Source organism: Polyodon spathula, chromosome 10 (assembly GCF_017654505.1).
Source record: "Polyodon spathula isolate WHYD16114869_AA chromosome 10, ASM1765450v1, whole genome shotgun sequence".
In the NCBI taxonomy this organism is placed as follows: domain Eukaryota; kingdom Metazoa; phylum Chordata; class Actinopteri; order Acipenseriformes; family Polyodontidae; genus Polyodon; species Polyodon spathula.
The window spans coordinates 14,687,955-14,712,776 of NC_054543.1; the positions used below are offsets into that span (position 1 = coordinate 14,687,955).

Below are 24,822 nucleotides of genomic sequence, written 5' to 3' on the forward strand. Positions count from 1 at the left end.
ATTATGGTAATACATATACATATACTGATGCACAAAAGACACGCATCACTCAGGATTGAATGGATTTAATCAAATATTTTAAAAATAGATTAATAAAATCACAGAAAATGTGAAAAAAATACAGACCAGAGAATCATGATAAGTTTTCAGTATGAAAACATTCCAAAGCTAGTATCGGGTATGACTTCCCTGAGCATTAACACAATCCTGGCAGCATTGACCTGATCAGCCACTCTTTCTGTGCAGCTGCAACCAGCAGGTGAAGGTTGGCTGGTCGCAATTGTCTCCTGTGGATGACACTGGCGATTTGTTCCCACAGATGTTCTACTGGACTCAGGTCAGGAGAAAAAGCTGGCCACGGCAGACCTCGACATTGTTTTCTTGAAGTCGTGCAATTGTAATCCTAGCACTTTGTGGTCTTGCATTGTCCTGCTGGAAAATCGACAATTCCGGATTGGCTTGCAGGAACGGAAAATGTATCGCTGAGCAGTAAGGTTGCCCTCAATCTGCACCAAAGGCGTTCTTGTGTTAAAGGAGATTCCTCCCCACATCATCACACTTCTACTACGTCACTCACCGGTTGGCTTATACAAGGCAAGTGTCAGCATAACGCTCACATAGACGTCTCCACACATGTTGTCTTCTGTCAGGTCTGTCAAGGGAAAAATGGCATTCATCGGTGAATAAAACACTCTACCCCTCTCTTTGCCGCCACCTCAAATGTTCTCTGGCCCACAGAAGACGGCGATTTCGTCTCTCAGCTGTCAACATGTTACCCCTGAATGGCCTCCTAGCATACAAATCATTTTCATGCAGACTACAGTTATTCTGCTGATTCACAGGTTATTTCTCGTGCTGTAGTCACTGCAATCTGAAAACGACTATGCAGATAGATCAGTCGGATGTGATGGTCCTGGGTTGGTGTGGTGACCCTCTGCCTTCCAGGACGTGGCCTGTCCCTCACAGAGCCAGTTTTCTGGTTTCTCTGGATTAGTCTGTTGATTGTTGAAGCAGAACATCTCATTCTCTAGACAACTTCTCTCACAGACAAGCTGCCTTCAATCATGCCGATAGCAGCCAGGTGATCTTCATTACTCAAGTAGGGCATGATCGTATCTTTCGCTGTTCTTGCGTTAATTAAATTCATGTCTTTTCGAATGGCTATTTATGCAGATTCTTAATTAACTAATTTTGGCAATTTCAACTCAACTCAAATACCAAACACTGAGCACCTGGCATTTGAGCTCACTATTTTGTAATCCCAAGGAAAAATACTACTCAAACAATCAACAAACCTATCTGCTCACTATTTAAAATGTAAATAATATTATATATGTGCCTAATGAGCTACTGATGTAAACTTAGACTGTTGTGTTTTTATTGTGCATCAGCATATGTTTTTTTTTTTTTATGTTGCTTGAGAGAACACAAAAAATCAGACATGAGTCATAAAAGATAAAATGACACATGAACCAATAGTATTGATGGCATACAGTAAATACAGTCTTCCAAGTTTCTGGTTTATTATGAATTCTGGGGTCTACGAGACGAATGGCGCACTTGCACAGCAAGGCTGCCACTTCAGTCTGGAGCACTGAGGCCTGGACCGGATCCATCACGAACGTAGTTGTGACGCCGCGAAAAGGAGGAGGTAAGTGAAACTTAAGCTCGTAATCAGCTTGTATGGTCACGAGCACCCAAGCATCTGAGGTGCAAGTGCGCCAGTAGTGCAGCTGTTGTGCCATGAACTGGGTCTGAGGCTGCAAGCCTTCAGGGGCCCTGCTGGGGCTGCTGAGGCGTGTGCGACAGCAAGCACAGTTTCGTGGCCACCGGCTCTGGGAGCGGGGCGTCACGTAATATACCATCCATGTATGACCAGCATACTGGACGTATTTGTAAGATGGGTACTTTGAGCAACATCTATGGCCCTTCCAACGAGGCCAGTTAAGAAGCGTGCCTCAACTGACTAGGCGCTGTGGCTGGGTGGTCCCAAGAGGAGCGCACCTCCTCCATAAAGTCAGGGAAGGCAGGGAAGGGCTGAGGCTGAGGAGCCACGTCATGTGGCTGAAAAACGGAGCGACGTGGCTCTGCTGCTGTTGCCCAGGGAACCTGCAGGAACGCTGCAGAGAGCGCCCCATGAGCGTGGACACTGACCCTAACAGCGGTGGCACACTAGTGACTGAGGACACCACAGAACTAGGGACTGCTTCGGTCGGGAATTTGGGCTCCGCCTCGACCTCCATCTCTGCTGGGAAGGCGGACTCCCCCCATGAGGCCGCGATGGAAAGCGCGTCATCGTCGGAACATAGCGCTCGTTCTTCCTGCTCGCCCTGTTCTCCCATGGGGAGACCAGGGGGAGGTACAGCGACCCTCAGTGGTACTGGGGGTGAGGGTCAAGCGGGGCCGCGGCTCGAGCCGCCGGGGCCTGCTGGCTCTCCAGAAGCTCCATAACACTAGCAATCTGGGCTTTCATGTCCATAATGTCCCGCGCCTGCTGAGACTTCTTCACCCATTTCGCCAAAGGCGACGGGGAGCGGCTGCGGGTGGACACAGACGCCTGAGCACAAGGAATCCCCTCAGAGGGGCTCTGTGACAGCGTCAAGGTGCGTGGCTGGGAAGGACTTGCTACGGGGGACGAAGAATGCCCCGTGCAACTCTCTCCAGGCGACTGGCGAGCACTCGAGGCTGAAAAGCTGCGCAGATGCTGCAGGAGCCTTTAGGGCTGACGTGGCATGTTCGGCGCCTAAACACCGAGCACACAGGGTATGCACAGGGACACAAGGGCCGAAGCCGCGGCAGGCGATTGACAGTAATACAGCAATATACAGTACACAATAATACTGTAATAATACAGTACAGTACAGATGGAGGAGAGCACAATCTCTGTTTGATTGTTAGGCCCAACATATGTGGTGGTGGGCCAACGCAGCCGGTAAAAGATTTCTCAACTCAACAATGGGCTGGCCCTGGTGAGGAATACATGGTGCACAATCAAAACAACAAAGCCCCGACTGGCGGCCCTGAAGGCGGCTAGTGGGCTAACTCGACAACAGGGGCATGGCAAGCCTAGCCCCAGTGAAGTAACAGCGTTCTCCCAAGTAAAAAAGGGTGAAAGACACACACTCACTTCTTTGAAATCAATACTGCACAGGCAGTCGACTCACAGACGACAGACGGTAAAGACAAAGCAGCCTGCAATGCTAGTGAGCAGGTGCTGTAAGGTAGAGTTATGAGAAAGAGAAAAAAGGGCTACGACTTAGGAACTACTGATTCTGTGAAAGCGGCAAGCCAGCTTTCAGCACAAAGCGCAAGGGAACTAGCAACATGCTCAAAGCAGCGCTTTTAAGTAACAAGAGGGCTCAATGCAACAGACGGTCTTACCTTACCAACTTGAAAAGGGAAAATAGGTTGATCCGTCCCTGCATGTTGGTATTATCCCATCGGTAGGCGGGACCGAGGAGGTCATCAGAGGAAGGTGGCCTATCGTCAGCTTTGATAGAAAGAACTCAGTGACACCTACCAATAGGCAGGTGTATTTTCCCATAAACATGTTTGTTGGCCATCTTCGAATTGAAAGGGAACAACTATCAGTATGCCCAAATAGCTTGATTTTTGTTTCATCACTCCACAAAACCTTTGACCAGAATGATGGCCCATATCCATCATTCAAATGCTATTTTGCAAACATTAAGCAATTGTTCTTGTGACATTTTCCAAAGGGTGAAATTGGGATACTCAAATAGCTGAGATACCTAACCCTTTTATACTCTCTAAGAATGTTCACCTACAATCCAGCATTTTCTAGATGGTTCTAGAATTAGGTTCTGCATTATCATATTGAAATTTATAGCATCTTGTAGACCAGGGGTCCTCAAAGTAATTTGGGCATGGGCATAAATTGATCTTACTTGGTTGTTTGTGGGCACGTTGACTATTGCATAGGTTCTTATATTAAACACTTCCTTACTGCGACACATACTTGTTTATATATATATATATATATATATATATATATATATTATATATATATACTATATATCTATATATATATATAATATATTACGTGGTTTTTGTACGACGTATGGTTACCTATACGCTGCATACCAATGATATTTTGGAGCTTATTAGAAATGGTAACTAAATCAATTACAATCTGAGTTAAAATATTTCCATCCGTCATCACAAATCTATACATTATTATTCAAAATTCTCTCTTACCAAATAACATTCAATGACATTTTCTACAAGAAAGCATTTGCAAAAAAAAATCAAAATCTTAACAAGGCATTTTTAATTTTGTAATATGTGCCTGTGACAGAAACAGAATGATTCTTGGTGATAAATCTCTCGCCTGACCTTTGAGGGTGTTGCATAAAGTGAACAGAGTGCCCCGGAATGGAGGCCTGACAATTAATTCCCAGGGTTAGGTAGAAGTCTGCCATCTAGAAAGGGGGCACATTATGTCATGGCCCCACAGGGAAAGTGATGTGACAATTGAGGATTGGTGGAGAGGCGGCTGCACTCGCTAACCAAGGGGGCATGACTGAAGGTACAAGAAGGGGATGTGGCTAGGTGATCTGTTCCTTTGTAATGGTTAACCGCAAACTGAAGGACGAGTGTAAAATTACAGTGAGTGTTTTGTTTGTTTTGCATTGTGTCTAAAAATCTACTTGTTTGTTATTATAAGACTGCTACAGGCCAGCACTAAAACCAGACAAAACTGCACCATTGTACCACTTTTAAACTGTATTACACCATGAGCACAATAATAATCACTCTGGCCTTATTATTCTTTGTGGTCACCAGACCAGGATTACAAATAAACATATTGTTTGGACAGTGAACTTTGTTGTTTGTCTTCTGTTACATAATCACATCAGCACTACACCTGCACACTGCAAACCACTTTGCCGCAGTGTCATACTAATCATATAAAGTACCATCCAACGCATTTGTCTATCTATTTCATGTTTCATGTTTTTAAATTTCTGAACGGCATGGCAATTTCATTTTTCTTCTAACTCATTAGCTGCAGTTCCCAGAGAAGGACAGGCTAGCAATATCAACACACTCTCACTGATTCAGAGGATTTAATGGGATTAAAAGACGTGCGCCAGATCATTAAGTCACTGTCCTTGTTTGCGTTTCTTTCAGCAATTTAATCTAAGGATGGACATGATAGAAAGAAAAACTGCTTTCGGACTCCTCAGATAATCTAAAGAAGATGGACTCTGTCTCCAAATGGTGGACTATTTAATACTCTTTCATTTCTTAAACATCAGTGGCAAATTAGGTTTCATCAGCTTCTATAGACCTTGGAGTCTTCTCAACAGATCTTTGTTGATGTTACCAGTCACTGTAAAAAAAATAAGGTTCTGTCTCCCCTGAGATACACCTGAGAGTGACTCACAAAAATCTAATCTTATATTTCAAATGAAAATGCCCTCAAATAATCACATGGCCATGGCAGTAACTAGCTATGAGGACACCGAGGTCATTGTTTTTTTCATCTTAAATGCTGATGTTCATGTAAAAATTCTGGTAAAGTACACAAGATTCCTTAATTTTCTGTTGGTTTAACGTGTAACATATATTTGGATATTGACTTGTAAATACCAAGCAGTCATATAAATACCGTCAGCTATAGAAACCTAAACTTCCCTCAGTAGAATGTCAGCTCTGGCCTGTATTTCTTGCTTCTTTCTCAGATTAAAGTTGTATAAATCATGGTATTTACAGTACATGCACAGAAAGTCACTGGCAAGATACTTTATTCACGACTATCCTATTTCCCTTTCAAACCAAGCCAGATTTTCTGCAACACCATTTTCCTGTGTTACTGCCAGGAAACAATGGCTTATTACCCTTCAAACACAATTCTATATTTTTTCTGCTCAGTGGATTTCAGAATTTCTGTAGCCAATGGACTTTTCTTTACAGATCAGAACTTCCACTGCCTCAGCAAGACTGGCTCAAAATGTTGCAGGTCATCCAACCATCCTAATGTAGATTTCGTATAACCACCTGTATGCATTGCATTAAAGCAGTCCCTTATCACACAGAACCAAAGCACCCTTTGCAGGTTATTACAATGAACTCTACAAGACAAAAGGAAAAAATGCAAATGCATCTGAAATTACCTTAATAACCAAATCAAATTTCTGGTATAAATCCCTGCTGACTGGCTTGAGGAGGCGAAGTTCTGCGGTTGTCTGATTTAAACTGAAATAGTTTATGTAATTTTCAGGGGTTCCTAGAAAGAAGCAGATTTTAATAAAAATGTATGCATGGTTGTTTCAATTTTAAATACTCATTTCATATCAACTCCCTAGTTGTTTATACACTCCCCACAGAACAGATGATACCTGAGAAACAAAACTTTTGATTATGCTTGGTTTGATCTATTATTTAAAACTGTGTTTTTCTTACAAAATTGTTGTCCACATTTTGATAAATACACATTGGTATTCCTAAACTTTTCAGACTGTTATTAAGAGTCCAGATAAGAAAGGTTTACTCTTAAAGTCTTGTGAATAGGGAACATCATGATTTAGTTAACAGACCAGCAAGCTGAACGGCCTGTCCAAAACACTTAAATGTATTCATCAGCTTGGAAAAAAAGTACTGAAGTTAGTAAAGTATATGGGGAAAAATATAAAACACTGGCAAGAATCTGAGGGTATTCTTCAAAAAGACTGTTGTCTAGCATGCTATAAATTAAATGTTCCTCAATCTGCACTATAGTATTAAATAATAAACTGTGCACTATGTTAGGGTCCACCAGCTGAAAACTACTGAACACAGTCTGGTGTGCTCTAGTGGCAGAGGAATGTGCCAATGCATTCAAACCTAGCAATTCTGCTGCCGATGTACAGGACAGATTATCTAATGTTGCTTTCACAGTAAACTGTTCTCTTGCAAAGCCTGACTGAATATTGAACTGTGAATGATTGCAAATGACAGTGTGTTTGACAGGTACCCACCGACAAGGATGGAGTAAAGAATGCCTGGTCTATCAGAGGGTGGCTGGATGTTTCTGTCTTGATCAACAGCTTGAATTGTCGGTGTGACATTAACTGGGTTTATTCTGGTCTGAAATGAGATTGTACACATTATGTTATAGACATCACAGGCGTATACATCTGATACAGCATTTTTATACAGCTGGAAAAAAAAAAAACACAACTATATGAATCTTGAGGTTGAAAAATCCACAATAACATTTTTATACATAAACAATTGGTGTGCACTGAATTGGCATATTTCACCTCACTGATTCAGATCGTTTACAAAGTCAGTTGATGCATTTGAAATACTGCTAACAAAAATACTACTCTGCTCTTTTTAAGATTTCATTTTCAACCATAAGAGAAAACATCTGCGGCCTTATTAAGCAGTTCCCGAAATACTACTTTAGGTGCTGGCTTTAGGCTCTGATGTGAATCTTTGAACCTCATTGAGTTGACCTGATAATCATAACCACTGCTGCCTTACACATTGTACAACATCTTTCTAAATTATCATTATCCTTTCATGAATAACTTGATTCAATTTACCTATAATTTGCTTTGGAAGTGATAGAATTTAAATGTGCTGATGATTTTGGTCAAACATGACATCAGTTTAATTGGAGAACAAGGCTAAAGCAAAAAATGTGATGAAAAATAATCAATGAGAGAGATCAAGACAAAGCAAATTGGACATATAATACAGTGTTTTTTTTTTCTAATACACACTGTATCATACTCCTATACAGTACAAAGGCATTTGATTTAACAATTATTTTCACCGTTTTATGCTTGAGAAAATTAAAATAAGGTAAACACCAACACTACAACATTTGTCAAAAGTTAATGTACTTATAAAGATCAGATTACACTATAGGCTTCCAAACATTCCAATGTTAACAGCTACTTAACGAGCATATCTCATTGAACTTGATCTTCAAATATAAATTCTACCTGTCTCTGATGGCCATTTAGTAGACATTACATGAAGTCACTCAGTTGTTACCTCATTATCATTTAATTGTGGTACCAATCTTACCTGGAGGTCAAGTTAACTGTGTGTGCTTTGGGAGTCATCCACAAGGTCTATACAAGATATTGCTAAAACATTCATGCAGGGCAGTGCTAACACAGTTTTCACTTTAAAAAACATTGTCAGAAAATCTTTAAATCTTCAATCACCCTTCACAACACTGGTAAACATAAGTGCTATACAGAACTGTTTTAGGACACATTTGAAATGCCATTTATCCAGGGAAGTCCTGGCTTACAAGCTTGACTACCACTTCACAATGGATCAGTTGTGGTGAAATGACTTGAAGGACCTATCCACTATAGGCTGCTGTTTATTTCTAGCACCATCTCAACAACTCCATTTTCAATCAATCTTTTATGGTTTTACCAGGCACAGCAACCACTGAGATTCCAATTCTTGTTTTTTCAAGGAAGGCCAGAAGGATACCAACAGCATACAATGGCATTTGGTTACTGGTCATTTGGTGTTGGATTTCGATGCATGGAAGATAGATTCCAAAACGAGACCTGGCAAAAAGAATATTCATTCATAACCACTAAATAATTTGATGCTAGATATTTCAATGCTTTTTGTATAAATAATACTAATGTAAACAGTAATAACTGAACATGCTTCAGTAACATGTCCATCACCACAGACTTTTTTTTCCTCTTCCTACCTCCCTTGTTATTATTTTCCATTTACAAATTGGTTGTTTGTATCATAAAAAGGTTGACCTAATTTCATAGGGTTTATTCTCTTTTCAAAGCTAATCCAACCCAATGACTACAGCAAAATAGATTAACACCTTCTTCTCCCTTCTCATGGTGATATATTGTTTAGCAAGAATATTTTTTTAAGAAGTTATTATATACAAGGGGGCTTGGTGGTGCAGTTGTTAAAGAAAGGGGCTTGTTACCAGGAGGCCCCCAGTTCAAATCCCAGCTCAGCCACTGACTCACTGTGTGTGACCCTGTCCAAGTCATCTCTTTGTGCTCCATCCTTCAGATGAGACATAAAACCAAGGTCCTATTGTAAATGTCTGCAGCAGCAGTTGTTGATAATACATAGTTCACCCCTCTGTGAGTCACTTTGGAGAAAAGTGTCTGCTAATTAATAATACTGGGGTGTGTAAGAACCTATTTCTTGCAAATAAATGAATGTTGAGGATCAATGTGCTGTGCATTGTATATTTCATGACTTCAGTAAAAACAGGATTCTCTTTGACAACCAAGATTATCTGTCTGTGCAGCAACATTCTTCAAATTGTTTTGTGGTTCAGGTTGTTAGTTCCACATCTAGATTGAACTTTTTACCAGAAATAAAATGCTGAACTTATAGTATAATTTTAAACACAAGTGCTATTAACAATTTCTGTTTTGAAAAAAAAAAAAAAAAAAAAAGCTTACTTGATTAATACTCAGGAGACTACAATCCCAAATAACAACTAAGCTCTTCTTGACAGGGATATTCATAATGAGTAAAGCTAGGTTTTTATTGTTACAATTAGAGGAAAGTCCTCAGAGACCAGTGATGTACTGCATGGCAGGATTCTTCATAACTTGGTACCCTGAAGCAGGTTCTGTCACAGTTAAACACACACATTTTTCAGAGAACAGTGATTTGATTATAATGAACATAAGTGTTCTTTTTAATCATTTTCATTAGCACTGCACGAAGAAGACTTTAATTTTGGAAAACAAGCATTTCAGCAGTGCTGAGTTGCAGACAGTGATATAAAGTAAATGGCAACTTTAATTAAAAAATGTGGTCTATGTTTTTAAATGTATGGATGTTCCATCTCTTTGCAGGCTACATACGGGAGGAACCTCTGCATGTTTGTATGCCTGGGTTGCAGTTGAAAGCAAAGGAGAATCAACCAATCAATGAATTCAGTTTTGGCAATACTGTCACCATCTTTTTAATGTTGTGTTCACTTAACTATCTCTTTTTAATATTCCATTATTATACTATTTTAAATATAAATATTCAAAATGGCTCCCCAGTTCTCAAAAGATACATTCTGGTTCCACACTACAAATACAATGAAAAACTAACGTGAATTGTGTTTTTGTGAACAAAAGACAATACACAAATATTGAAAGTAATAAACAAATCGACCTGCTTTGAAACCATTCACTTGCCATTCCCGTCCCTTTATGAATGTTTTCTAATGTCATGATCCAGCATTATTCAGGTAGTGTGAACAGGGTACAACTCTTTGTTTCAGTGTCCTGTTTTCTGCAAACCAATGCTATTCTAGTTGTCACAGCAATCACTTATGTTTATGCATTCATAATGTGAGTAGTGGAAGTGATCACTCCCAGTATAAATCGCTTCAACCCCTCTACCCAAATGTAAAAAGCTTGTTTTGTTCCACTGACTGTTTCTGGTATTGTTTTATCCCAAAGAAAGACAACGAAGAAAAAGGCTGACAAAAAGCAATTCAAAAGAAAACTAGATAACATATAGCCTAATGTGTTAAAAAATAAACAACAGATTGTCCTATACACACTGTGCCAGCACCCTTATCATAAATGTTCTTTAAAAAGCAATACTGATTTTTTTTTTTTTTTTTTTTTTACACAACAGCAGCGGTAAGAAACACAAATTAAATTAAACCTAAAACCACTAATAACTTTCCTATTTATTTTTTTCAGTTTCAATTTAGTCATGTTCAAGACATTTGAAAATTAATATTGGGTCCATTTATAATTATTAATATTTAATTATGTTTGCTAGATATCAATCAACCCACTTAGCCAATTATTCCAATGTGATTCGATCATTTTCTTGTAACCCAACTGGGAATAGTAATTTTATCATTTAACAAGATGGCTCTGTGTATGAATGAACTGCCTATTAGATACGTAGCATTGTGTTAAAGCTATGGAGTGCTGTGGAGCTAAAATTCACTGATAAGCAGTCAGTAGAAAAAAACTTGTTTGTGCAACACTACTTAAGGCTTATAAAACAGTGCCTCAAACCTCAAGACCAGATCAGCATTTCAGGGAGCAACTTTACAAGTTCCATCACAAGGGGCCTGTAACATGCACTTTTGTCTGGGTTTTTAATTTATGTGACTGTCCTCTGAATACGTTCAAGGTTCTCTTTTCTGCAACGACACAATTCACATTTAAATTAGTAACAGTTTATATTAATCAGTGTCAGCACTCTAAGTACTGAAGCTGAATGTGTAAAACTAATTACCTGTGAATTCACATTCATGTAATTTTTGCCTTTTCATGCTTCACTTGTTTGTACTAGCATTTACCTTTCTGGGAATCTTATCAGTAGGGTGCACACTGAAGGCAGACAGTTTATAAAACCATTCAAAATCAATGGAAACACAACATTACAGCTATGGCAAAAAGTTTTGCATCACCTAAAAGTCGAATGAAACCTGCTGAACAAAATCTAACATGAAACACTGTACTGATATTATGGTTTCCGGTAGACTTTTGCAATATCATTGTGTAGTTTCTTTGATTACATGCTGGTAAATAAAATATCAAAATTATGTTCATATATTTATGTTCATATCTTAATCCTAAAATTCTAGGTGGTGCAAAACTTTTGGCCATTGCTGTATAGACTTGTGAAGCTTGCACTTCGAAAAAAAAGTAAAGTACTCACACAAAAGTAAATCATACAAATATGTCAGAAAACATCTACAATTATAGACAGAATTATAAATAAAACCAAAAAAGTCAACTTCCCTTTAATAAAGTGTTATGCATTTTACATGGATTGCAATGCTAGAGTGCACACCTGAGGCTCGTTAAAATATTTAACAGACCTAAGAAGCATCTGGTTGCTGTACATGTTATGGAAGAATCAGAAAAGGCATTTTGGCAAATATCCACACTAGTAATTAGTTCATTTCGTGTGTACTATTGAATAATCTGGCCAAAACATTTCAAATGCAGTGAAACGGTTAGTTTGCATAAAGGACCACTCCAAAAAGATGTGACAATGACTAGTGGACTTGACAGTAGTCTACAGGGTTAATGGGAAGTACTCTTTAAAACCTATACGTGACTGATTTAAACTTGGTAACAGACACATATGCTAGCCCCAACCTTCCCCAACCTTCTATTTGGGACCTGAAATTTACTGGATTTATTGTATTTATTCTTTTAATTACGAAGCAGAATCCTATCAAGTGCAGTGGCCTGCTATTAGTTTTCTGCTTATTATGCATGGCTTTGCTTTACTGCTACTAAAGATAATAATTACTTAAATAGAGCATTCAATTGTGGTTTACTATAATAGACAATATAAAACAAATGAACTGTAGATCATTTATTATCTAGCAAATAACTCCAAAACCTATGAGATGAGAAACACCCATCGAGACATGTTAATATTAAAAGAAATGTATTCCCTGGTCAAAACAATTGAAAAGTTATTACTGAAGCTGTTCATTTCCAAACAAACATCCTGGTGATTTGATTTAACATTTTATATTGATACTGGAACAAATGCAACGATAATTGAAAATTAAACTACCATCCTCATTAAATCTAACACTTTTTATCCACGCGGCACGGTACAGATGTTATACCTTAACAGTTAGATCACAAATTTAAAGTTAATTCTCAAGACATCAGTTTACAAGACAGGTATGACTACTTCCCTGCCACAGTTTTCCTAACTAAAATCTATGGCACCCCTCTTTTACCTTTGAGTCAATTAAAGTTGGAGATGAAAGATGTGAATTTGCATCAACAAATAATGTTTTCTAATTGAAAGTAAATTAATTATGCATACATCATTATGATTAATCAATTAAATAAATCGATCTCATTAACATTTTTTCACTGTAAATGACTAATTTATTATTTTCTTTTTTAAATGCTGCACTTGAACCTTAATCACAATGGCTGCTATTATGTATCCAGGAATTGTCTAAGGAGCATGACAGACATTGCACAGCATTGGAATGAACTTCAATGATGCATTCATCATCACGGCCCTTTGCCAACCTCTCTGCACAACTGCGTGAACTATTAATGACTGAATGGATTAACATCCCTCAAGACACTTCCAGCACCTTGCGGAGTCTGTGCCATGTCATGCCAAGACTGTCATCAGGGCAAACTGTGGCCCAACAAGATATTAGCTAAAGGTCCTTATAAAGTGGCTAGGCAGTGTATAACCTTTTGATGGTACTTTCTTATACTGTAGCAGTCAGTTGTCCAACCACTCTTGTACATATTGCAGTCCGCTCTTCTAAATCAAGCTTGTAAAACTATAACAAAACTACTGTAGAGAAGTAGTCAACACGTGGACTTACTGGGTCAGTGAGCTCCAGGATACTGGCTCTGTAAACCAGGGGGAGACAGTCCCTTGTGTTGTTCACAAGTCTGCATGGCAGGAACATAGGCCCCAGATCGTCCCCATCCAGCACATCAACTGTCAGCGTGGTAGTGCTAGTCCTTCTGTCATTTGGATTCGGAGCACGGTCCTGTGGAATTGGAAACTCATGAGTGATTTGTCTGCAGTTATGTAACCTTTTAAATGTATACTGTTTAAAGCCCTGAAGAATATCTTTGTAATTAGTCTAACTGTATGAATGAATGACAGTTTAGCTTGGTGTATATGATCACAAAATTTAAATCTCTCTCTCTCTCTCTCTCTCTCTCTCTCAGATATTAATGATCAAATCTGTCAATATTTACCTGTCAAGTTTTCACAAAACAATTAGTTAATCTTTTAATAAGCTTAGTTATTCCTGTAATGACAGTTTTACTCTGACAATAATGTTTTAATGTTATGTCTCAATAAATCTAGCATACAGTGCATTGTTACTAATACACAGCATACTGCATAGTGTTATGAAGGTAACTAGTACAACTCATCATTTATAACTCTGTATAATGTGCATACCTAGTGGCATTGGGTTGCATCCTTTGTATAATTTACACACTTATACAGTTCTAACAGTACACTAGTCAACTGAACCTTGTACGATGCACCATACCTTTAAATACCACTCAGAAATGTTCCCAATATATTCTGAAAAACATGGTGGGTACCATTTATTATTTATAAGATATGTTGTAAAGTAAGACTTCTCAAACTCGGTCCTGGGGACCCCCTGTGGCTGCTGGTTTTCACTCCAGCCAAGCTCTCAATCACTGAACTAGACCCTTAATTGAACTGATAATTTGCTTAATTAGACCTTTTTACTTGTTTTCAGCTCTTGAACAGTTGCAGTTACTTATAAAATGTTATAGCTACCCTGGAATATGCAACTGTTCAAGAGCTGAAAAGAAGTAAAAAGATCTAATTAAGCAAATTATCAGTTCAATTAAGGGTCTAGTTAAGTAATTGAGAGCTCGGTTGGAATGAAAACCAGCAGCCACAGGGGGTCCCCAGGACTGAGTTTGAGAAGCCCTGCTGTAAAGGATATTTATGAAAATTATGAGGTGTATTAATAAAAATGGTAAAACTTCCAGAACATGACTGAACTATTAAAAAAAAATTAAAAATTAAATAAAAAAAGGTTTTTTATATAGCTGGCTGAGGGCAAGTGCACCATTAGGGCCCTATTCTAACTTGGTTTACGCGCTATTTATGCGCTGGAAAAAGGGCTTACAGCATGTAAAAAGCACATCAACCAAGTGAGAATAACACCCTTAGTGGCTGATTCATGTTTTTTATATGAAAAAACTTTAAATGGTCACATCACAAAACTATAATTTTATGTTAATTATGATATTATTGCTCTCAGGTAACATTCCATTATTTATATCACAAAACTCGGAATGGCTTCTAAGATCCTCGAATCCATTCAATGCTAAACAGACAGATGCTCAAAGTGTTTTTTGAAACAGGATCCTTTTTAAGAACCTTCTGGCACAGACACAATATAAGTCAGCCTCAATGTCAAGATACATCCCTCAAGTGTCAGAAGGATAGGAGAAAAGAAAAAAAAAATCTTTATAGGGCTGTGGGGATGCTGCTATATTTGGTATTGTATCAGTATTTTAATGCTTTATGCCCACCTTGTAAAATCATGAATAGCTATAACTAAATAGCTCCCATATAATATAGGGGTGGGGAGTTGTCAAGATCATTTTAGGGGATGGCAGTGTATACAGAAATATATTCTCTCTAAATAACCTCAATGTTTTTAAATGAACTCTGCTGTAATGTGCACACTAATGTAAATGTAACACTGCCTTGGTGTCAGCTCCATCACACTTTTATGATCTTCCCATGTTTGTGCTAAGAGTGGATAAGAGTGATACGAAAGCATCAAACACGATTTCACTCTTCGAGAATTTTGGCGTAAAACGTTCTAAGATTCTTATTCTTATAAAGTAAGCCCCATATATATATATATATATATATATATATATATATATATATATATATATATATATATATATATATATGGGGCTTTTATCCTTTATATATATCAAAATATCAGTCAATCAATGATTAATTTACATTGCTGTAAGCAGTGTCTGTAAGTCTCCCTACATGTCTACACAGTTCTCTGCATATGTTGCAGCAAAGAACATTAAAATGCATTTGAGAAGAATATCGCTGGGATTTTTGCTTTATTTTTTTACATAAAGGAAAGTACAAAAGGATGAGAATCAACTTTGTTTCTAACAGTCTTTAATGCTATTATACTGCATTCCCACCTGGAATGCAAAGAGTCTGTTTGTTTGTTTGTTTGTTTTTTTTTAAACAAAAGATGATGGGGCTTATTAAAATTACGACCTGAACAAAACTAGTGCACTGAAAGTCCTTAATGTCTGTGTGGCAGGCTGGCGAGTGGACAGAGGCCCAGAAACAGTCTGCAGTTAAAAAAAAAAAAAAAAAAAAAACGAATTTTATTATAAATAAACAAAAATACAGGTGCACAAGGGCAAAACAAAAAATCTTTAAACACAAATAAAACAAAAAACAAAATTCACAAAAATAAAGGTTTCCAGGCTGGGCAATGCCTTCACTGGATTCAAAACTTTCAAACTTTCAAAAATACCACAACAAACCAACAACCTGCTTCCTCAACTCCCTCCTCTTTAATAGGAAGCAGAGGCCTCCTTTTATGTCAGGTGGCTGGGTGCTGATTGATCATTAATTAAACTAATCATCTAATCAACCCCAGCCACCTGAACACAATGAACCCAGGCAGGTAGGGGAATTTAACCCCATCCCTGCCAATTTCTAAAGAGCAGAGCAGTGCTCTGCCACAGTCTGATTTCAAAAATAAAAGGTTGCAGACAGGGATAGGCAAAAAAAAACACAAGAACACAATACAAATTCTGAACATTTCTGAATTAAATGCAATACAATACATGATTGCACTTATTTTATACATTACAGCTGATGTTAACACAACTGTAAAAGACCATTGCAAACATAATGATATACCAGCTATAGTCACAATGAGGAATTTATTGGCATACAGGTAGTTGTCCTTCAATTGCACGTATTTGATATTAAACTAAAAAGTCCCTTACAGCCAAATGGGCTCTGCAATGCAGTAGAGTAAAGTAGAGAGTACAATAATGTACAGACATGAAGTACCCAACAAACTGACCAACATCTGTTCAGTTAACCGAATACACTCCATCTGGTTAATTTAACTCGACTGAAACCCAGCTTATAAACTGTTCTTTACAACAGTGGCATTGGGAAATACACACTCCAGAAAGGAGCATGTGTTTCACAGCTGAAGCAAACTCTTTATTTTATAATCTTTGCATAACACATTTACTGTAAATTAGATGCAGTATACATTTTTCAGCTGTGGAAAACAAAACTGAAAAGTAACGTACTTTTGTGCAAATTAAAAACCTGTTTTTTCTCGTTGCTTTAGGGTTGACAAGAAACCCTTCCACAATGCCTGATATTTCAGTTATGCTTTATTACTATCTTTGTTGCTGGTTTACTGTTGTCAAGTGCATCGTCTGCGATCCTCAACAGCAGTGTGTATTGACAGGCAATGAATCTCGTTTAGAAACAAAACTACAGCATATGGAGAAACGTGTCCATTAAACTTGTTATACAGCAAATTACTGTCATGAGGAAGGTCCCCATAAGTGCTTTCTTTGACATTACATTTGTTTTTCCTTCTTCTCAGTGGGAAAATGAAGCCTTTTTAAGTGATGAAGAAAATTTGATTGTTTTGAAATATAAATCTGTTTTTGCTGGTTAGCACTAGCACATGTCCAAGTGGGTTTGATAAACGCCACCATTGTTTACAGTGGTAGAAGGCAATAATTTGACATCAAAAGCCTGACAACAGCACTTAGTATAATGCTTATGTATGAGTAAGGAATCCATCTTTGAATGTTTGATTAATCAGACAGAAATGTAATGTAAAATACATTACTGAAGTGCAAGGTGACAAGTGCCTGATTGTTAGTGACTTACACTGGCTTGAACAATTACAAAGTAGCGTGTTTTTTCTTCATAATTTAGTCTCTCTCTGAGAATTACCGTTCCTGACAAAGTGAGTAGAATGTGAAAAGTCGCATTAGATGTCTGCAAAGAAAGAAAAAAAAAGGTAAAAACTAAAACATCTGGTTGTCATGCAAACATTTTCATTTAAACTCTTAAACACTTTTAACTACACATTCCGTACAATAACATTATTTATTTATTTATTTTTAGAAGGCATAGATGATTAAATCATTAGGAAACTTCCACAAACTCCTATAGAAGACTCTTGCATTCTTTCAACTGAGCAAGCTAACAATTATGTCTCAACCGTCCTCACAGCATATGAAATGTTTTAATAAAATACACATTAAAAAAAATTGCTAAAAAACATTGTACACATTCTTTATAAACAGTGCTTCACTTACTGGGTCATTCGGGTTATACTGAATTATATATTCAATTTGGCCATTAGGTCCATCATCTATGTCAGTCGCACCATTATTTCCAGAAAATCCAGTGAAGATGGTGGTTCCAACTGGTGTCAACTGAAAAACAATCAAAATGGAACAAGAGTGTGTTATGATACAACATAGTGGAAGGTATTGTGTAAACAGCCTAATTCGACTGAGAAAAAACAAAACAAAACCAAAAAAACATTTAAGGCATAGTTCCCAATTCTATCTTTATATGTATACCAAAAAACACCATTTGGTGTTTTTGGCAGCACTGCAACCCCAATGATTTGACTTTTCTATTTAAAAACTATATCTGAAAGGATGACCCAGTGACCTAAGAAACACAGAAGTTACTACCAATCACTCCTTTCACCAAGCATTAAAAAAAAAGCTTGGTGAAAAAACCAAGGCAAATATATTTTTACATGGAATGTTATTATACACAGAGTTATAATGTGTTGTCTAAAGTAGCAATTATCTTCTAAATCACTAGACTATTTTCAGAATTAGAATAACAACTTAGCAAGCTTTGTTAGTGTTACTTAAAGTTATTACAGTTATTATTTTCATAATTTGTAAGAACATTTAAATGATGGGATATTACAGGGATATTAACCTGCCTCAACAATACATCTGAAGTACAATAAGTACTTGGTTTTCTCTGTCTTCACTCCCTGTTCTACAGCAAAGTGTCATGTATTGTCCTTTTTATCTGTAACACAGGAAGTGAACTTCTAACGTTGTGTCAGTAAGTGAAAATAGAGTCTGGAAAACTGAAGATCAACAGCAACAATTTAACTGCTGTCATAATATTTGCTAATATGCCTTTGCTGTACTGCTCATGTGAAGTAAGTTGGATCCCTATGTGCTCCTGAGTGAAGGAAATTGTCCACTGTAAATAATGTAGAGCACACACAGGTTTTAAGTGCCTCTTTATAGAGGCAATCATCCTTGCAATAATTTAGATAAAAGCTTTCTCAAAAGTGTTCAGTACCTTCATGACTTGATAATTTGGTGCATACTTTAGCCTTGCTGTGGTATAGGCGTGAATATGATCTTATCTTCACTAATATATACTGTTATTTAAATTCACTTTGTATCATTTTCTGATTCGATCATCACATCCTGGTGAGTTTCAAAGCACTTCTCAATCAAGCTCTAACGTCCATCTAGTACACCAGAGTGTAACCATTACCTGTCTCTCTGCAACATTCTGCCTTTAGAGCAATATATCAGTAAGAAATAACGGCAACGCTTTATATTGGTATAAATTAGTATTAAATTAATGTTAAATTAATATTTAATACATATGCAAGTTATATTAAATTTATTTTCAATTACTCCTTGTTACTTTCCATTAATATTTAAGTCAGATTAACTATATTTTCAATTAAAAACATGTAAACAATGGGAAATTATTACATATTTTCAAGGGTATTAAAACATAACATAAAATGGGCGTAATATGCAATTACATTTTCAATCGACATTTAGTAAGAAACCAACCATTGCGTATGTATTAAATATTGTTTTAACATTAACTTAATATGCAGTTTAATATTAAACTATTTAATATTAAATTATGCCACGCAATATAAAGCGTTACTGCAATAACATAGTTCTGTATTTCTGTCCTCCACTTTGTAGTGTTGCAGGGGGGCAAGTTATTGGTTCTACTACAATGTACCAGATGTACTTGTAGTTTAGACATGATATTTCGACATTTAGCCACAGGGGTGTTTTAAAACTTATTTTAAACACTGACGTATCCCAGTGATACAGCAAAAGACGCAAAGTGAATCAAAGAATACATTATTTAAGAAAACTCTGAAATTTTAAGCCAGTGAAGTTGCTCTCTAACCTACATTCACACGATATGCAGCGTCCTGGAAAAAGTGTTGTACCAACCTCGATATGGAACACGTAATTCATTGTACCATGCAAAATGCCGATTGTAGCAGGTATAACAGCCTACAACCCAGGTGGATGCCATGTCTAATGAGAGCTGTCAGAGACCAGTGAGCTAATCAACCATGTGGAATGTGATATCACAGCGCAAGGACTAGAAGAAAACGTCTGTTGCTGACATGCCAAGCAAACCTAAGAAAATCACTACCAGAGGGAGGTGAGCAGTGAACCAAACTGTCAAGTCTAACATTTCCAATCTTGTAGAACATAAGAACATAAATGTTTGGGAATGAGAATAAGCCATTGAGCCTACCATCACAGGTCCTTTCCATGCATGAATAACTGTGTGTAAAACATCTGCTTCATACCTTCTGTTCTAAACTTATTTTTAGTCAGCTTTCATTTGTGTCCTCTTGTCCTTCACAATTTGAACCAGTGACTTGTATTAATTGTATCTGTACCATTTACAATTAAAAAAAAAAACAAGTTCAATCAAATCCCCATAGTCCTCTTTTTGCTCAGCTGAAGAGGTTTAATTCTTTTAATTTATCCTCGCACAGTATCTAATACCATTAGGATCTGGGATTAACGTCTCATTACTTTCTGATGTGAAATAATGTTTTTTTTTTGTAGTAAGGTGACCAGAACTGAACTCGGCATTCTATGTGGAGTCTAACTACAGCATTATATAGCCTTAGAATAACTTTCTTATATCTCATCCACATTGGCGAGATACTGTTAAGGACGAGTTAACTATAATTTCAGATCCATTTCAAAATCTCTGATACCTACAGAGGTTTTCCAGTTTTATCAGTGCAAGACGTGGTCCCATAAATGTGTATGGTTTGGTTGTGTTCCAACACTTTTTACAGGATGCTGTACTTGTAAAAATGTAACTGTGATTTAACTACAAATGAATGCATTGCTCTGTGTACAATTATGCGTTATGTGTCTGGTTCCCTGAAATAGGAATATTAACCATTACAAAATGGGTGTTTCCCTTTAAGACACCCGAACGGAAAACTCTATACCAAATATTCTCGATAGAGCAGGGTGGTGCTGCTAAGGCTCCGCCCCGCAACCTCAAAACAGCAGCGTGCCCTACAATCGCGCCCTTCCAGCAATGTCATTTTCTTCCAAGGACTGCAACAATGAACAGTGCGACCCCAAAGTTAATTTAATTTAATTTAATCTTTATTTTTTATATAGCGCCTTTCACAGTGGACCACCATCACAAAGCGCTTTACGAGATACGAGACTAGGGTGTGTGAACTATGCATCAGCTGCAGAGTCACTTATAACAATGTCTATTCCTATTTCAGGGAACCAGGGTTATGATATTAACCTAACATTCCCTTTCAAGTAGGGAATATTAACCATTACAAAATGGGTGAGTATACCCAAGCTGTCGCAAAGACATGGCATACAACCCAATTGTAAGCTAGTGTTCACTTGTGTCACAGTAATGTTACTGAGAAACGTTAAGATGAACTAATGTTCTAACGTTCTATCGTGAGGGTAGACTGAGAGGCCGCCCTCAGTACTCTTGTGCCAAATTCACGATTCTACGGGTCTTTGACATGCAGCAGATAGAACCTGGCAAACGTATGGGACGAAGCCCACACTGCTGCACTGCATATGTCCTTTATAGATGCACCATGAAACAATGCCCACGAAGTCGTCTGACCCCTGGTGGAATGGCCAGTGAGCTTCTCAGGCGGGGTCAGATTGGTCAGTTCTTACGCAGTCTGTGTTGCGCCTGCTAACCATTTGGATTTAGCCCCTAACAAACAAATAGTTGTCTCAACTGCCTCCAGCTTTTAGTTCTCTCCACATAATATGCTAACGCCAGCACTGGAGAATGCATATGGAGCTGGCACTCCTTGTCAGACTGGAAAAGAAGGGAATGAAAAGCCTCCAATTCCACCGACTGATTAATGTGGAAAACCTGGTCTTCGGCTGGAACGATGGGTTACTGCGAAGGGTTACCTTCGTTTTGGCCTCTGAAAAAATTAGACAAGCTTTCGAAACTGAATATGCTTGCATTTCACTCACCCGCTTAGCGGAGGTGATTGCATGCAAGAAAGCTGTCTTGAAGGTCATTTTTTAAATTTTTTTTTATTTAGTAGTCACCAATTATTTTTTTTACTATTTTCTCCCAATTTAGAGTATCCAATTAACTCAAACCGGTGACGTCCAGGCTATGGCTGCATCCTGCACTCCACGAGGAGTGCCTTTACCAATTGCAACCTTTAGAGTAGAGGGGGATTTCCCCTCATCAAAAAGGCCCTGTAAAAATTGCAGTACAACTGCCACAGTGCATGTCATGGGTTCAAACCCATGAGCCACATACCACATCTAGAACACACCCAACTTGTAACCATATTGGGACGAGTAGAGGCTACCCTAGCATTTTGTCAGGTGTCAATCACCTTGTTGATAACCCCAGACGACTCAAATGCAGCTGTTCAGGGGCCAAGCCCAGAGCTGCAGGCTCGATGGGTTGGGGTGACACAGAGTGCTCCGCGCCTAGCTGAGCAGGTCGTGATGCATCGACAGTTCCCACGGCTGGCCGTTCCTGTCTGATCTTCTGCAGACACAACGGGAGCAGAGCAAGTGGTGGAAATGCATACAGCAGATGTGTTGGCCACAGGTGTGCCAGTGCATCTATTCCCAGAGGTCCCCCTTCTCTGTTTATGGAGAACCACACAGGACAATGTGGCGACTCCAGAGAGGCAAAGAGATCCACCTCTAGAATCTCTCTCACAGGAGGTTGACTACCTCAGGATGGAGTCTCCACTCTGCACTGCTGGAGACCGCAAACCACTCTGGTGGTTTATGTAGGATACCACAACTGTGTGGTCCACAAGGACGAACACGTATCTCCCTTGAACCTGCCTCAAAAATTCTTGCAATGACAGGTAAACTGCCTGCAGTTCTAAAACATTGATGTGACGACCCTCCCATGTTGGCTGCCACACACCCTGCACGCCCCGGCCCTCCCACACTCCGCCCCAACCTGAGTTGGACGCATCTGTGGTGATGGCCTCTCTCCTGGTGATGCTGCCCAGCACTACGACTAGGCGTAGATGAGCGTAGACCAGCAGCAGCCTGCATCAAAACAGTAACCTCGGTCCCTAAGGAAATAGAAAAAGCCTGTTTCAAAAAGCCTTGGTAATAGCACTGCAGAAGCAGTATTAAAAAAGCATTGAGCTGCTAGTAGGCATGCCTGCAATAGCTGCTCTGAATTTGTACAACGGGAAATACTGTACAACGGGAAATTTTGGTGGGGAATTTATTTTGGCTTTATTGACGGTTTTGATTGGATCGCCAATAATTCTTGAACCAATCAGAGTGTGGCATACAGTGAGTGATCCCGGCCTCTGATAGACTGGAATGCAGTACAGGTTAAAGAAGCGCTGGGCAAGGGAAAGAATGTGTCAGATGTCAAAGTGAATATGAGAATGGCACTGTGATGAAGCCAATTTGCTTGAAAAAATTAAAAACAGACCGGACATTTACATCTCTTTTTCTATGTTATTTTTAATTTTTTTACAGGGGGTTAATTAAGTACTGTAACAGCCAAAATAGTTTATTCCAGACTTGTTAGAAAGTCTGTCTAATGTATTAGGATCCCGGGGAGGAATGGCTAAACGAGCTGCAGGCTTCCCATGCACACAAGGCCGCAGTGGGGCTAACCCAGCACAGATTCTGTAATATTATATATCTCTCTATATTGCACTTAAAATTAAGCTAAAAGCGCTAACAATAGGTAAATAAAGATGAAAGATATGCTTATGTGTCTCAGAAGTAATCAGCATGGCTGAAAAAAGAAAATGGCTGGAAGGGCGCGCTGCTGTTTTGTGGTTGTGGGGCAGAGCCTCAGCAGTGCCACCCTGCTCTAGCGAGAATCTTTGGTATAGAGTTTGGAGTTTGGGTGTATTAAATGGAAACACCTATTTTGTAATGGTTAATATTCCACTTCGCCAAGCGTTCTTTCCTATTCCTTTGTCAGATCTATTATCTTTTTTTGAAAATCAGAAAAAATGAATAAGCAACCCACAAAAGGGCAGAATTCGTAATTACGCCGCATAAATGCACCGGCCAACCTGGAGAAGCACTCTTTTACATTTGAATGATTTCCATTACAGCTTTATAAATAACAAAAAATCTCAAGCACCCACTTAATTCATGGACAGGCTGTTTGAAGTGTTACAATCCTATAAAAGAACAGCATCAGTATTTTTATGGTATGACAGTCTTCACTGTGCTATTTAACAGTTGCAAACCCAGTTATTACAATGTTTCTTGAGTTCTATTCCTTGTTCTAGCATACATTGATTACACTATGTAACACAATTTTTGTTCCTGGGTAGTAAGTGTTATTTCCTAATTGCTTATGCCTCAAAAGTATAGAAAATGGCTATTATTCCCCACAAACTTTGCTTTTGTGACCAGGATAGTGATATTTCAAAATATCACTATTTTCAAAGGGAAAACGGGCAAATGTGTGTCTTTTCGTTCACATAAAGTCAGAAAAAAACAACATATGAATCCAAATTAACATCTGTTTATACTAAAGTAATACAAAAATGACTACAAAAGATTTAGAAGTGAGTAGTTTTTCGAGATTTACAATTATACTGTATTTACATAAATACATGTTAATTTGGATTCATATGTTGTTTTTTTTCACTTTATGTGAACGAAAAGACACACATTTGCCCGTTTTGCCATTGGAAATAGTGATATTTTGAAATATCACTGTCCTGGTCACAAAAGCAAAGTTTGTGGGGAATAATAGCCATTTTCTATACTTTTGAGGCATACGCAATTAGGAAATAACACTTACTACCCAGGAACAAAAAAAATTGTTATATTACAATAATTTGCCACTAAATATACTGTAGTCTGTGTAATCTGTAGATCCACAATGTTCCCTGATATTTGTAAAAACAAATTAGCATTCAGTCATTCAGAGGTTCACAGTAAGCACTACATTGGCTCCCATCTGGGGATAGTTTGC

The 24,822-nt window shown here is 38.1% G+C and overlaps 1 protein-coding gene across 6 annotated transcripts in view; it reads right to left on the reverse strand.

Annotated features, from left to right (window-relative positions):
- Positions 1–24,822, reverse strand: part of LOC121322044 (protocadherin-15-like) — a 334,822-nt gene that overhangs the window by 103,669 nt on the left and 206,331 nt on the right. For all 6 annotated transcript variants that reach the window (XM_041261506.1, XM_041261501.1, XM_041261503.1 and 3 more), the window contains 5 exons: positions 17,859–17,978; positions 17,425–17,535; positions 13,322–13,492; positions 6,984–7,092; positions 6,141–6,253 (listed from right to left, as the gene is read on the reverse strand). In XM_041261506.1, the coding sequence (XP_041117440.1) occupies positions 6,141–6,253; positions 6,984–7,092; positions 13,322–13,492; positions 17,425–17,535; positions 17,859–17,978 (624 nt within the window). The remainder of the gene's footprint in view (positions 1–6,140; positions 6,254–6,983; positions 7,093–13,321; positions 13,493–17,424; positions 17,536–17,858; positions 17,979–24,822) is intronic.